This window comes from Lepus europaeus, chromosome 7 (genome assembly GCF_033115175.1).
Source record: "Lepus europaeus isolate LE1 chromosome 7, mLepTim1.pri, whole genome shotgun sequence".
NCBI lineage: Eukaryota > Metazoa > Chordata > Mammalia > Lagomorpha > Leporidae > Lepus > Lepus europaeus.
The window spans coordinates 107477177-107490235 of record NC_084833.1 but is presented as its reverse complement, the minus strand read 5'-3'; the positions used below and the strand labels follow the sequence as shown (position 1 = coordinate 107490235).

At 61.9% G+C, this 13059-nt stretch overlaps 2 protein-coding genes across 2 annotated transcripts; both read left to right on the top strand.

Moving 5' to 3' along the window:
* The first annotated feature begins 5491 nt into the window (after positions 1-5491).
* MFRP (membrane frizzled-related protein) lies at positions 5492-9703 on the top strand. The gene is made up of 13 exons (XM_062198395.1): positions 5492-5548; positions 5632-5734; positions 5816-5929; positions 6045-6218; positions 6352-6565; positions 6967-7097; positions 7230-7355; positions 7564-7640; positions 7884-8032; positions 8444-8574; positions 8654-8785; positions 9263-9390; positions 9479-9703. The coding sequence occupies exons 1-13, from the start codon at positions 5492-5494 to the stop codon at positions 9701-9703; spliced, it is 1761 nt and encodes a 586-aa protein (XP_062054379.1).
* A 507-nt stretch (positions 9704-10210) lies between these two features.
* On the top strand, positions 10211-12036 carry C1QTNF5 (C1q and TNF related 5). Its single transcript, XM_062198394.1, has 3 exons — positions 10211-10425; positions 10590-10845; positions 11144-12036. Exons 2-3 carry the CDS (start codon positions 10632-10634, stop codon positions 11659-11661), a joined length of 732 nt encoding a protein of 243 aa, XP_062054378.1. The 5' UTR covers positions 10211-10425; positions 10590-10631; the 3' UTR covers positions 11662-12036.
* The last annotated feature ends 1023 nt before the right edge of the window (positions 12037-13059 follow it).

Genomic DNA, 13059 nt, shown 5'->3' with positions numbered 1-13059 from the left:
GACCCTGGGACACAGTGGTAAAGGCTCAAGTGATTGGGCTCCTGGCCTGCCCTGGCAGGTCTGGACTGTGTTCTGGAAGCCGTTGTGGGCATCTGGGGAGTGAGCCAGGGGAGACTTTTGTCTCTCTTCCTCTCTGCTTAAGAAAGGGGGTATCTGCATTTTTTTAAAAAAAGTTTATTCAAAAGCATTTGAAACCCACACAGTTTTCTTATTTGCTTTGAATTTTTGAAGTACCCTCCTATTTCATAGCTTCAACCAGTTGTAAACCAAGTCCTAGAGAAAATGAACTCTACCCACTTCTTAAACTTCTCAGTTCTCTAAGAAAGCTAAAATAGGACAGTTTTCTTCAACTGCATTCCCCAACATCCGACTGTTTGCCACATTCGTTTATAGATACTTTATTTTGGAGGGGCAACACATTTAGGGGTGCAATGTGACATCACTTTTAAATACTCCAGCAGAGGGAGTGAGGACCCGAGTGAGGATGAGGTTCCTGACGGTGTTCGCACACCTGGGAAAGCGAGCCCAGCGCTTGGGCTGGTGGGAGGCCTCTCAGCCGCTGGTGGGAGGCCTCTTGCGGCTCTGTGCAGACTTGCTGTGAGCGCAAACAGGTCTCCAGCAGGGGTCAGAGGGCCCCCCCTGCCAGCTGAGAAGGGGAAGGCTGTTTTCTGTAAACCCTGCCAGCAGCTGCCTGTATGGTCAAGGCTTTGCTCCCCGCAGTGCTCTTGTTTGTTTGTTTTTCCAAGACTCAAGATTTAATCCCTTGGGACACTCAAGGACATTGTGTCTTTGGGATTTATCTCTTAATCCTTAGTACTGTTCAGCTTTTCCTTTGCTGCCGCTGATCCTAGAACTGGGGAAGCTGACGTCTCCCCTCGCTGAGCCTAAGGGTGTTCACGTGGAGGTGCTGCCTGCTGGCCCTGCTGCTGACACGGAAAAACCCAGGCCTGGCTCGGCCATCCTGGCTCACACGGAGGCACCTGCCATCGCTGGAGGCCTGTGGCAGGCCCGCCGCACAGACGGGGACAGGAGTGGGGACATATTTCTGGGCAGTTCTCAAGGGTGTCAAAGATGGTTTGAAGACAACAGAAACCCTGGAATTTCTCCCTGGGGAGCTTCTGCAGCCCAGTGAAATAGATTTTTTTTTTCTTTTAAGGATTTATGTATTTGAAATGCAGAGTGATGGAGCAGGAGAGTCGGAGAGACAGCTCTTTCAGCCTCTGGGTCACTCCGCAGATGGCCAGAGCGGAGCAAGGCTGAAGCCAGGAGCCTGAACTCCAGCCAGGTCTCCTACATGGGGGGCCATCATCTGCTGTTTCCCCAGGCACATGAGCAGGGAGCCGATGGGAAGCAGAGCAGCCAGGACTCAAACTGCTGCTCTGATACGGGTGGCTGGAGCGGCAGGTGGTGGTCTAACCTGCAGGGCACCACCCCTCCCTACCCCCAAGAATAAGATCTTAAATGCTGATATTTTCCCTAAGCCACAGGTGAGCAGGATCTCTTCAAAATGGCTTGTAGCGAAGTGGAGTGAGCCCCAAAAGCATGCAGCTTGCTCTGCCTCTCGGTGGACTGGTTTTGCACTGGTTGCAACAGATTAGCCAGGGGCAAACCAAGGGCAGGGGCCTGACTCCAGCCCCCAACCCTGCTCCCAGCCCTCCCTGTAACCTGTGCCACTTTCTCATCCAGTTGGCAACAGGCCCCAAACAAATAGCTGTGTCCCCACGTTTCTTGGTCCGGCAAGCGTTGCCTCCTAGCAACTGGGATTTCTTCCCATCTGCGGGCCTCCCAGCAGGCCTCTTACTAGCAGGTGCTCCCCCTGTGACTGCCCTTCTGTGACCTTGAACGAGAACCTCCCTCTTTGGGGGCTTAGTGCCTCCTCTGTGAATTAGGGAGACTGGGCTCGAGCAGCTGGAAGGGTCTCTGACTTAGCTCCCAGCCTAAGTCACTTTTTCTCTACTTATATGCCCAAGACCCCGATTAGGGGACTCCATGTGTCTCTGGCTGCCTGCTTGCAGCTTCATGGAGTTCATTTCATTTAAGCAATCAGTGCTCGGGAAAGGCTTCTCTCCCTGAAGCTTTAGTCAGGGTCATGGAGGTCACCTGGTCCACAGCCCCGCTTAGGCAGTGAGGATGCTGGGCCTTGGGCAAGGCTCACTCGGGCCCAGGGTGGAGCCAGGTACCTTCCCACCTGAGCGCTCTGCCTTCTGGGTCTACAGATTTCCCCACACCGCGCCTACCAGGAACCAGGCTGCACAGCGCCACCCACCTCACTGAGCCGCAGCCTGTGAGGGGCCCACCTTCAACATGTGCACCAATAGGCACCTGCGCAGGATGCAGGCCGCAGCGGGCAGCGACTGGCAACGATCAGCCGAGCAAATGACTCAACACCTCTGAGCCCCAGGGTCCTCATCTGTGACCTGAGCACCAAGGGCACATGGAGTTGTGGGTGCCAGTGCTGTGGTATAACAGGTAAAGCTGCCTCCTGCAGTGCCGGCATCCCATATGGACACCAGTTCGAGTCCCGACTGCTCCACTTCTGATCCAGCTCTCTGCTGTGGCCTAGGAAATCAGTGGAAGATGGCCCAAGTGCTTGGGCCCCTGCACCCATGTGGGAGACCTGGAAGAAGCTCCTGGCTTCAGCTCAGCACAGCCAATTGCAGCCAATTGGGGAATGAACCAGTGGTTGGAAGACCTCTCTCTGCCTCTCCTCTCTCTGTGTAACTCTGACTTTCAAATAAATTTTTAAAAATTTAATAAAAGAAAAACAGCTTGACACATAAGAAGTACCCCACAAATGTCCATTTCCCCATCTCCAGGATGATGTCATCGAAGCACTGAGTTGTTTTTGTTTTTTAAGATATATTTATTTTTAAGGCAGAGTTACAGACAGAGAGAGGGGGAGAGAGAGAGAGAGATCTTCCATCTGCTGGTTCACTCCCCAGATGAGGGCAACAGGACTGGGCCAGGCCAAAGCCAGGAGCTTCTCCCAGGTCTCCTGCATGGGTGCAGGGCTCCAAGCACTTGGGCCGTCTTCTACTGCTTTCCCAGACACATTAGCAGGGAGCTGGATTGGAAAAGGAGACGCTGGGACTTGAGCTGGCACCCATGTGGGATGCTGGTGCTTCAGGCTGCTGCAGGCCGCAGCTTAACCCACTGCACCACAGCACCAGCCCCACACTGAGATTCTTGTAGGGAGGGGGCGAGCCTCAGCACGTCTTTAATGGCCCCACCTCAAGGCCTCCACCACCTTTCTCTCGAGTGGCACACTTGACCAAGGCCGAGGGATGCCAAGTTACAAGAGGATTGCCCAAACTAAAGGGAACTAGTGAGGTGTAGGGCCCTGGAGGGGCACAACGCAAGGAGGCGTGCGCCTTCCCGGTTTCCTCCTGGTTGGAGAGACCCACCTTTTGGAGGCAGAGCTGAGTAGGCTGGGAGCAGCTGCAGGGCTGCAGGCCCCTGGAGACCAGGGAAGCTGCATGAGGAAGGAGAGGAGGAAGGGGTACGTTGGAGGTTTGGTGGGATGCAGTGAGCAGGGCGCCTAACACGCACCTTTCCTGCAGGCCCTGGGGGCGGGGACAAAGAAAGGCAGCCGGGATCAGAGCCAGAGCATGCAGGAAGGGGAGGATCTGGGCAGGAGAGCTGGCAGGGGGAAGGCTAGCGAGCTGCAGTCCTAGAATAGAACACACCGATGACCTTGAGCCACTGGCGGGAGGGACACGGACAGCGCAGGCAAGCACGCGGTGATGGTGACAGTGACGGGTCAGCCGGGGTGCCACTGGGCTCCCTGCTCTCCAAAGTGCAAGCCGGCGCCTGCAGGAGCCTCCAGGGCCGGGGAGCTCTTGAGCAGCATTCAAACGAGCATATAACGTCCCTTTGCTTGTCAATTTTGTCCCTGTGGTTGGCAGGGGACTCTGTGAGAACAGCCCTGCCACATCGAGGGGCGAGCCATGGGGGTGGGGCAAGAAGGCCAAGGCCCCCGGGCCAGGGGGAGGAAGCAGAGGAAGCTCAAGGGGTGCAAGAAGCAGGAGGAGCACAGGGCTGGGGCGGCCAGACTGTGAGCCCCAGCTCCGCGCCCCGCCCCCTGCGTCTTCTGACCTATGTCCTTGCCCCCGGACCCTTTTGCCCCCAACCCATTCTACAGGTTTATAGAGAGGGTATGAAAAATGCAACGACTAGGAGAGAAAAGGACAAAGTGAGGCCGGGCACTGTGGCACAGAGGGTTAAGCTGCCGCTTGCAACACTGACATCCCATATGGGTATGGGTGCTGGTTTGAGTCCCACCAGCTGCTCTGCTTCTGATCCAGCTCCCTGCTAATGCCCCTGGGAAAGCAGTGGAGGATGGCACAAGTGTTTGAGGCCTTGCTACCCAGGGAGACCTGGAGGAAGCTCCTGGCTCCTGGCTCCTGGCTTCTGCCTGGCTCTGTTCTGGTCATTGCAGCCATCTGGGGAGTGAAACAGCAAATGGAAGACCCTCCCACTTCTCTCTAACTCCGCCTTTCAAATAAATAAATAAACCTTTAAAAAAAAAAAAAAAAGTGGTGAGTCGTGGAAAGCATGGGTTTAGCATCTACCCCCTCCCGGGAGCTCTGGCCTCTGCATCTTACAGAGCTTTGACCTTGGAAAAGGAACTTAACCTTAGTGCCACCATTTATAAATGGATATGCTGCCTCAAAGGTGATACAATGAAAGTCCATGTAGGACCTCTTGCCCAGGGCTCAAAACATAACAGCATTCTACAAATATCAGGCTGCCTCCCCACCCCGACCCTGCCCGACACAGCCTGAGCAGAGCTAACACAAAACAGACTGGCAAACCCCCGCCTCCCTCCCTGAGGACAGCTGGGCCACGCCAGGATTGTCCACAAGACAGAGGTGTGGAGGGACGAGGCCATCGGTAGAGTGGGGGCCCCTGGCGCCTCTCCTCACCCAGCCCTGTTGAGAGGCGGGCCCCTCCTCCATCCTGGATCTTTCTCCTGCAGGCTTGGGGCTCACAGGGATAGACAGCCACACCAGCTTCTCTTCTTGTCCTGGTCACACAGCCCAAAGTGGCTGGTGCTATCACGCCCATGGTAGCAGAGAGAGGACGCAAGGGCCTAGACACAGCCGCACCTGCTTCCCTTCCCTTCTCAGTCAGCCCCATGTTCCATCTCCCTCCCAGCACCCTCAACTGCCACCTGGGCAGGTCAGAAGGGGCGGAGGAGCCCCCCTAGTCCCAGCCCCCTCCCCCAAGTGACGGATTGCCGCTGTCACTACCTGTGCCTTTAAGAACCGCCACCCTGCGCCAGGGGCTCGACCTCAGCACCCTCAGCTGAGTTGGATTAAGGGACCGTTTGGTGCCTTTGCAAATTCCTTCTGGCTGCTGCGCCTCCCCCGACGTGGACACAGAGTAGCCAGTAGCCCCGAGCATTCTGCCAAGGGCAGCGGGGAGGCGAGGCTGCCTCCCGATAAGGGCTGTGTCGGGGATTCCAGACGGCCATGCGGAGCCCTGGGCCATGAAGGAGCACTCGGAGGAAGTCAGCCTGTGCGTGGAGGCCACAGAGCAGAGCAAGGTGAGGCCCACAGAAGCCCTCTCCCCCCCAGCCCCGCGCCCCAGGGCCCCCACCCTCACTCGCAGAACCCTTCTTGCTTTCAGACTGAGTTCTGCAACCCTGCCTTCGAGCCTGAAGAAGAGCCGCCCTGCCCGGCACCTGCCTTCCAGGGGGAGGCGCCCTGCAGCAGCCCAGCTCCCTGGCATGGTAACCAACCCAGAGGGGGGACCTGGGGCAGGACAGTGTGAGGGGGCCGGGGCCCTCTAAGTGTTATCCTGGCTGCTGCAGGCCGGCGCCCGCGAGGGCTACAGCCCGACTGCCGCTTCTCCTGGCTCTGTGTGCTCCTGCTTGCCGGCCTGCTGCTCCTGCTGCTCGGGCTGCTGGTGGCCGTCATCCTGGCCCGTGAGTAGGGCTCGCTGGGGAGCAGGGCGCAGGCCTCGCCACCTGCCCCCTGCACTCTCCCAGGGTGCAGCTGGGGGGCTCCTCTGAATGCCACTCCTCCGCCCCCTGCCTCCAGAGCTGCAGGCTGCACCTCCACCCGGGGCCACCTACGGCCCCCTGCCTGCCCGGGGCCTCGCCACCACTGCCACCGCCACCCCCAGCACCATCCCCACCACCACCACAGCCTCTCCAGCGCCTGGGCTCCCTGGCCGGCCACAGCAGGCGGGCGTGAGTCCCCCACCCCACCCCAGTGAGTACTAAGAGCAGGTCTCCCAGGACGGGGGCTCACAGGGCAGCGGGAAGGGAGGCCAGGAAGAGGCACCTTGGGGAGCAAAGGCACCTCTCACCTCATGATCTCTGAACTCTAACCTCCATCTCTGCAGCCTGTGGGGGTCTCCTGCCTGGCCCAAGGGGCTTCTTCAGCAGCCCCAACTACCCGGACCCTTACCCACCCAATGCCCACTGCGTGTGGCACATCCAGGTGGCCACAGACCACACGATACAGCTCAAGATCGAAGCTCTTAGCATGGAGAGTGTGGCCTCCTGTCTCTTTGACCGCTTGGAAATCTCCCCAGAGCCTGAAGGCACCCTCCTCAGGTGGTCCCTCTGCACCCTGTCCTGAACCACTCTCGGGGGCCCAGCGCAAGGGGGTTGCGTGGGAGAGGCTGGACTAGGGGGAAATGAAGAACCTTGACCTCTGGGCCCAGCTTTGCCACCCCTCTGCTGTGTGACCTGGGGAGGGTCACTGCCCCTCTCTGGCCTCCGTTTCCTAATCTGTGAAATGGGCCTCTTACCAGTAGTTCCCATGGAGAAATGCTACACGGCTGACTGACACACAGGGGCTGGGGCAGTCCGAGCACCCTGGGAAAGTGCAGGAAACTTTGTGCTGTGCTCAGCACCAGTTCAGGGGTTGAGGAAACAGGACGACAGGGCCCAGGCCGGCTCCGCCTGGCAGGCTCTGAGCTCTGAGCCTGATCAGCTTCCTCCGCTTCTCGCAGGGTGTGTGGGAGGGTGGCGCCTCCCACACTCAACACCAATGCCAGCCGCCTGCGGGTGGCTTTCGTCTCCGACAGCAGTGTGGAAGGCTCTGGCTTCCAGGCCTGGTATCAGGCTGTGGCCCCCGGGCATGGTGAGTGTTAGGCCACTGTGTCCCCAGCTGCCTGGCAAGTGTCTGGCTCCCCTCCCCTCAGCCACTCCCAGCCCTGGAAAAAAGGGGGTGGAGACTTTGGGGGTGGTTCCTGAATCCAGACGCCATCCCCAGGGAGCTGCGCCCACGATGAGTTCCCCTGTGACCAGCTCACCTGCCTGCTCCCCGACTCGGTATGCGATGGCTTTGCCAACTGTGCTGACGGCAGTGACGAAACCAACTGCAGCGCCAAGAGCTCGGGTACGGGCCCGCTAGGCGCAGGGCGGGTGCTGTCTCCGGGCATCTGATCCAGGCTCTGGCTGCGCTCCCCAGCGCTGGCCGGGCCCCAGGCCACAGCGCTCCCATCGGCACACCCTGCCTGGCCATCCTCCCAGCCAGAGCTTGCTTCCCTGTGGGCAGGGCCGAGACCCTGGCCAGCCCCACAAGCGAGCTGTCTGCCTCTCCACAGGGTGCGGGGGGAACTTGACGGGGCTCCAGGGTGCTTTCTCTACTCCCAGCCACCTGCAGCAGTACCCGCACCACCAGGTCAGTGCAGCGCGGCCGCAGGGGGGACCAGCGGTGCCGAGCACGGGCAGGGGAAACACTGCAGAAAGCCAGATGGAGAACATTCTTAAGTGCTTACTGTATACCCAGATGTTCCCACACTGCAGTCACTCCTCTCTGAGCCCAAACAACTTTAAAGGCCCTTTGTACATCCAGAGCCACGGAGGCTGCAGGCACACCGGGCAGTGGCCGCCCCGTGACTGGCTCCTCCCGCACTCTCCCCAGCTCTGCACCTGGCGCATCTCGGTGCCCGCCGGCCTCGGCATTGAGCTGCAGTTCCACAATTTCAGCCTGGAAGCACAGGACGAGTGCAAGGTGGCCTACGTGGAGGTGTATGAGACCAGCAGCTCGGGGGCCCTCAGCCTCCTGGGCAGGTACAGAGTCAGGGAAGGAGCTGGACTCAGCCCTCCCCCTCCCCTCAGGCCCAGCCACTCCCCAGCTCCGCCCTCTGCCACTCCAAGCCAGTCTCTCCAGAGCCACCCTAAACAAATGCTTCTGCCTTCTGCACCCCAGGAGGTCCCTTCCCAAATCTCTCCCAGCTCCCCTCCAGCTCTTCCCCGGCTGTGGAGCCATTTACTCTCACACACACACACACACACACACACACCGGCCTGTTTGCCACTTTGTCCACCAGCGTTTCCTCCCTGGCACTGAGTTCTGTGAGTCAGCCACTGTGTCTCCCCTCACCTCTGGCCCGGCCTGGAGCCCCCCCCGCCCCCACCACTCACATCGAGCCCACGGGAGGCTGCAGCCAGGGGCCCACCGCTCTCCACCGCTTCGGGCAGGTTCTGTGGGGCAGAGCCGCCCCCTCGCCTCCTGTCCTCACACTGGGAGCTGGCTGTGTTCTTCAGGACAGACCACGGCGTCAGCGGCGGGGGCTTCTCAGCCACCTTCCAGGCCTTCAATGCCACAGAAAGTAGGTGCCCCTGGACCCAGAGAGTGGGCGGCACGGGGAGGGCAGATAGGACAGGCACTGCCACGCCCCGTGCCTACAGACCCCTGTGGGCGCCGAGAGTCCCCCTGCCGGGACGGAGAGTGTAAGGGGCTGCAGTGGGGATGCGACATGTGGAGAGACTGCACAGATGGCGGCGGTGACAACTGCAGCAGCCCCCTGGCCCCACCGCCAGGTGAGACGCCGGCCCCACCCGGGATCCCTGCAGACACGCCCTGGCACCCAAGCTACCACCCCACCCTACCTCCCCGATTCGGGCAGGGGCGAGCAGCCGCTGGGCCTCACCGTGGTGGCAGTGGTCCTTAGGGACATGGGGATCTGGGAGTCGAGAGTTGGGGCTTCGAGAACCCTGCACCTTGACACACGGAGTCCCTCTGCAGAGTTCGCCTCAAAGGCAAAGGTGAGATGCGATGGGTTGCAGGGGGCTTGCGTCCCTGCAAAGGCAGATGCCCTGTGCCTCCTGAGGTCACAGAGACGCCAGCTCAACGCGCAGGGCTGACAAGCGATGTTGGAGCAGACTCCCAGGGCGTCACGGGGACCCTCCACACAGGCAAAGCCCCTCGCCCTGTTACCTTCCTGGACTCCCGCAACCCCAGCGGCCCAGGCCACACAGCCAGTGAACAGCCCCTCCTTCCCCCCCCCCCCCCCGCAGAGCTGGCCTGTGAGCCCGTCCAGGTGGAGATGTGCGTGGGTCTGAGCTACAACACCACGGCCTTCCCTAACATCTGGGTGGGCATGGCCACCCAGCAGGAGGTGGTAGAAGTCCTCCGAGGTTACAAGGTGCCTTGGACCAGCGATGGGGAGGGAGGCCGCGGGAGGGCAGGGGACCTGGGGACCGGCACTGAAGACGCCTCTCTGCCCTCCGCAGAGCCTGACCAGTCTGCCCTGCTACCAGAGTTTCCGGCGGCTCCTCTGTGGGCTGCTGGTGCCCCGCTGCACCCCGCTGGGCAGCGTCCTGCCTCCCTGCCGCTCTGTCTGCCAGGAGGCTGAACGCCAGTGCCAGTCTGGCCTGGCCCTCCTGGGCACCCCCTGGCCCTTCAACTGCAACAGGCTGCCTGAGGCAGCTGGCCTGGAAGCCTGCGCCCAGCCGTGACCCTGAAGCGGCCCCCCTGCCCTCAGCCTGCCTGTCCTCCCGTGCCTATGGGGCTGCGGGGCAGGGCGGGGGGAGGGGGGCCAGCCGGGGCTCTTCTCACCCTCCCTGGGGCCTCCCAGCAGCAGCGGGGAATCCACAGCCCCCTCCCCCCTTCCCTGCCCCTGTCCTCAGACAACCCACACCGCTTCTCTCCGGGGCCCTGAGTGCCTTCTGCCTTCTCGAGTTCTCTGCCACCCACCTTCTGACTTTCACGCTCATTCGGCAATCACGTGGGTGCTGTGCTTTAACCCCGGGGGTCCCGATCTCTGCCCCAGCTCCTCCCTGCCCCCCTTCCGCTGCGACCCCCCGCAGCGCCCGCTCTCCCCTTCTTGGTCGCTGCGGCGCCACCGCGCTCTGCCCCCGGGAACGGGAGGCGCCCTGCGGGTTGCCTCTCCCGGGGCCCGGCTCAAGCCTCTCTCCCCCTCCCTTCTCCCCCAAACTTTGGCCGGCCGCCGGGCGACACCACGAGTTATTTCCCTGCTATTTCCCGGCCCGGAGCTCTTGGCCCCTGAACAACTGGTTTCCTCTCGGAGACTGGGAGGAGCAGAGCCGGGCCGGCGGCGAGCGCACCGGGACCAGCGACCCCGCGAGGGCACCGGGCGCCCGGCCGCGGCGCAGCGCAGGGCCGGGAGCAGGCCCCCGGGGAGAGTCGCAGGAAGCAGTCGGCGGGAGAGCTGCGAGGGGTGAGCCCCGCGGAGGCGGGTGGGAGACGGCCGGGCGGGCAGGCGGCCTCCCCTCCCCCCTCGCGGTGCTCCCCGGGTCCTCGGGGCTGGGGCGGGGTGGGGACGGACGGGGCCGCGCCGGGCCGGGAGAGTGGGTGCCGACTCCAGTCCTGCCCGGCCCGCAGACTAGGACAGGACCCCGCCGTCGGGCTCCCGGTGCCGGCGCCATGAGGCTGCTCCTCGCCCTGCTGCTGCTGGGCCTGGCGGCCGGCTCGCCCCCGCTGGACGACAACAAGATCCCCAGCCTGTGCCCGGGGCACCCCGGCCTCCCAGGCACCCCGGGTCACCACGGCAGCCAGGGCCTGCCTGGGCGCGACGGCCGCGATGGCCGCGACGGCGCGCCCGGAGTTCCGGGCGAGAAAGGCGAGGGCGGGAGGCCGGGTAAGGCGATACCTTCGCGGCCGTCGGTGGGAATGTCGGGGCCGGCGCGGCCGGGCGCTCGCCCTCCCGCGTCCTCCGGCCCCGCGCACCAGGGCGCGCTCCTCTCCCCCGACGCGGGTGGGGCGGAGGGTGGAAGGGAGTGAGCCAGCCGGCGGGAGCCAGCGCTCCGGGGACCCTCTGGGGCCACCTGCAGAAAGGTGGGGAGCACGGGGCCAGAGAGGGGGCCTGTAGAGTCGCCCTTCCGGCCCCCCGCTGCGGGCCGGCACGCCCACGCTCACCGCTGCCCTTACTCCCGCAGGACTGCCTGGGCCGCGTGGGGAGCCCGGGCCGCGGGGAGAGGCGGGGCCGGCTGGGCCTGCCGGACCTGCGGGCGAGTGCTCCGTGCCCCCGCGCTCCGCCTTCAGCGCTAAGCGCTCCGAGAGCCGGGTGCCTCCGCCGGCCGACGCGCCCTTGCCCTTTGATCGCGTGCTGATCAACGAGCAGGGCCATTACGACGCCGCCACCGGCAAGTTCACCTGCCAGGTGCCGGGGGTCTACTACTTTGCTGTCCACGCCACCGTCTACCGGGCCAGCCTGCAGTTCGATCTGGTCAAGAATGGCGAATCCATTGCCTCCTTCTTCCAGTTTTTTGGGGGGTGGCCCAAGCCCGCCTCGCTCTCAGGGGGTGCTATGGTGAGACTGGAGCCCGAGGACCAGGTGTGGGTGCAGGTGGGTGTGGGCGATTACATCGGCATCTATGCCAGCATCAAGACAGACAGCACCTTCTCTGGATTTCTGGTGTACTCTGACTGGCACAGCTCCCCAGTCTTTGCTTAGTGCCCACTGGAAAGTGAGTCACGCTGACTCCCAGAGGACAACAGCCACGTCATCTGTCATCCGGGAGGGCTGGCCCCCCCGGAACATTGTCACCGACTCGGGACTTCCAGTGGACAAGGAACCGGAACCGAGGCCGTGTGAGCGAGCTCACCGCAGGCAGCATGGGGCAGTGGCTGGATTTCTGCCCCAGACCACAGGAGTGTGCCGTGCGCTGGCAAGTGTGGGTGGGTCCCCCAGTTGCTCAGATCCAGGACCCCAAGGGGGGGGTGCCCCGTCCTCTGCTTTTCTGTGTTCTCCCCCCTCCCTCCTGCCCCCAGGCCGGCCCTTTCCTCAGAGCCCACTCAGTAAATCTACAAGAACCCCTATCAGCTTCAGCCTTCCTTATTGGGGGGGGGGGGCTATTTCTGAAGGTCATTTGGGGTGGGGCTCAGACAGAAGGGAGGGTCCTTGGGCGGGCTGTTGGCCTAGCGGTTAAAACACCAAGTGCCTGGGTTCAATACCCACCTCCAGCTTCTGACCCAGGCTCCTGCACACAGGTTCAGGACCATTCCAGGACCCTGGGAGGCACTGGTCATTGAGACTGAATTCCACCTGCTGGCTTTGGCCTCATCCTGGCCCTGGCCTTTGAGGGCATTTGGGGAGTGAACCAGAGGATGGGCGCTCTCTGTATGTCTCTCTGCCTGTCAAATAAAATTTAAATATATATATATATTTTTTTTTTTTAAAGAAGGGGAAGTTTGAAAGTGGGCTGGAGCTAGGGGCAAGGGGCACAGGCAGCAGGCCCAGGTCGGTGAGCGGCTGCTCAGAGCTGCCGCCTTGGCTGCGCAGGCTGAGAGAGAACAAGAGCGCCTGATGGAGGAGGTGCCTCCTGGCCACGGTGCCGGCCACTTGGAGAAAGAGGCGGCTTTTTCTTACTCCCAGATGCCAAATGCACCAGGCAGGGTTGTCGTCAGCACACATGCCCTTCCCTGACCCAACAGAAAAGAGGCCGGGATCTTCAGTCGTGGCTGCTCTGGCTCCTCGCCTGGTCCCTAGATGACTGGGAAGCTCTTGGGCTGTCTCCAGCATTGCTGGTGTCTAGAAACAGGTCGTTTCTGAGATGACCGCCAGGGGGCACCCCAGCTCCGGAATGCAGCAACGACCCTGCATAGCTGGAGCCCGACTCCCAGATTAGGGGAAGGAAGGGTGTTGAGGTCTGCCAAAGGAATTTCTGCTGGGGTGGAGGGAAAGGGGGTCCTTTGCTCCTGGCTCAGGAAGTTTATCTCCTTTCATACAATGTTTATCCCCACATTAAACAAAGCCTGGAAGGAGCTGGGCCTCCCCTAGCTCAGGCCCCTCTCCAGGGTTGGGGGAAGGGAGACAGCACCAAGCCTTCCCTTGGGACTCCAGATTCAAGGT

What these genes read in the sequence shown, in the direction of transcription:
- C1QTNF5 (XM_062198394.1), top strand. Translation starts at nt 10,632, where the DNA reads ATGAGGCTGCTCCTCGCCCTGCTGCTGCTGGGCCTGGCGGCCGGCTCG. An exon ending in AGGCGAGGGCGGGAGGCCGG is followed by an intron (nt 10,846 to 11,143) that starts GTAAGGCGATAC and finishes TTACTCCCGCAG; the next exon opens with GACTGCCTGGGCCGCGTGGG.
- MFRP (XM_062198395.1), top strand. Translation starts at nt 5,492, where the DNA reads ATGAAGGAGCACTCGGAGGAAGTCAGCCTGTGCGTGGAGGCCACAGAG. An exon ending in GGCTGTGGCCCCCGGGCATG is followed by an intron (nt 7,098 to 7,229) that starts GTGAGTGTTAGG and finishes CGCCATCCCCAG; the next exon opens with GGAGCTGCGCCCACGATGAG. An exon ending in GCCCTCAGCCTCCTGGGCAG is followed by an intron (nt 8,033 to 8,443) that starts GTACAGAGTCAG and finishes CGCTTCGGGCAG; the next exon opens with GTTCTGTGGGGCAGAGCCGC.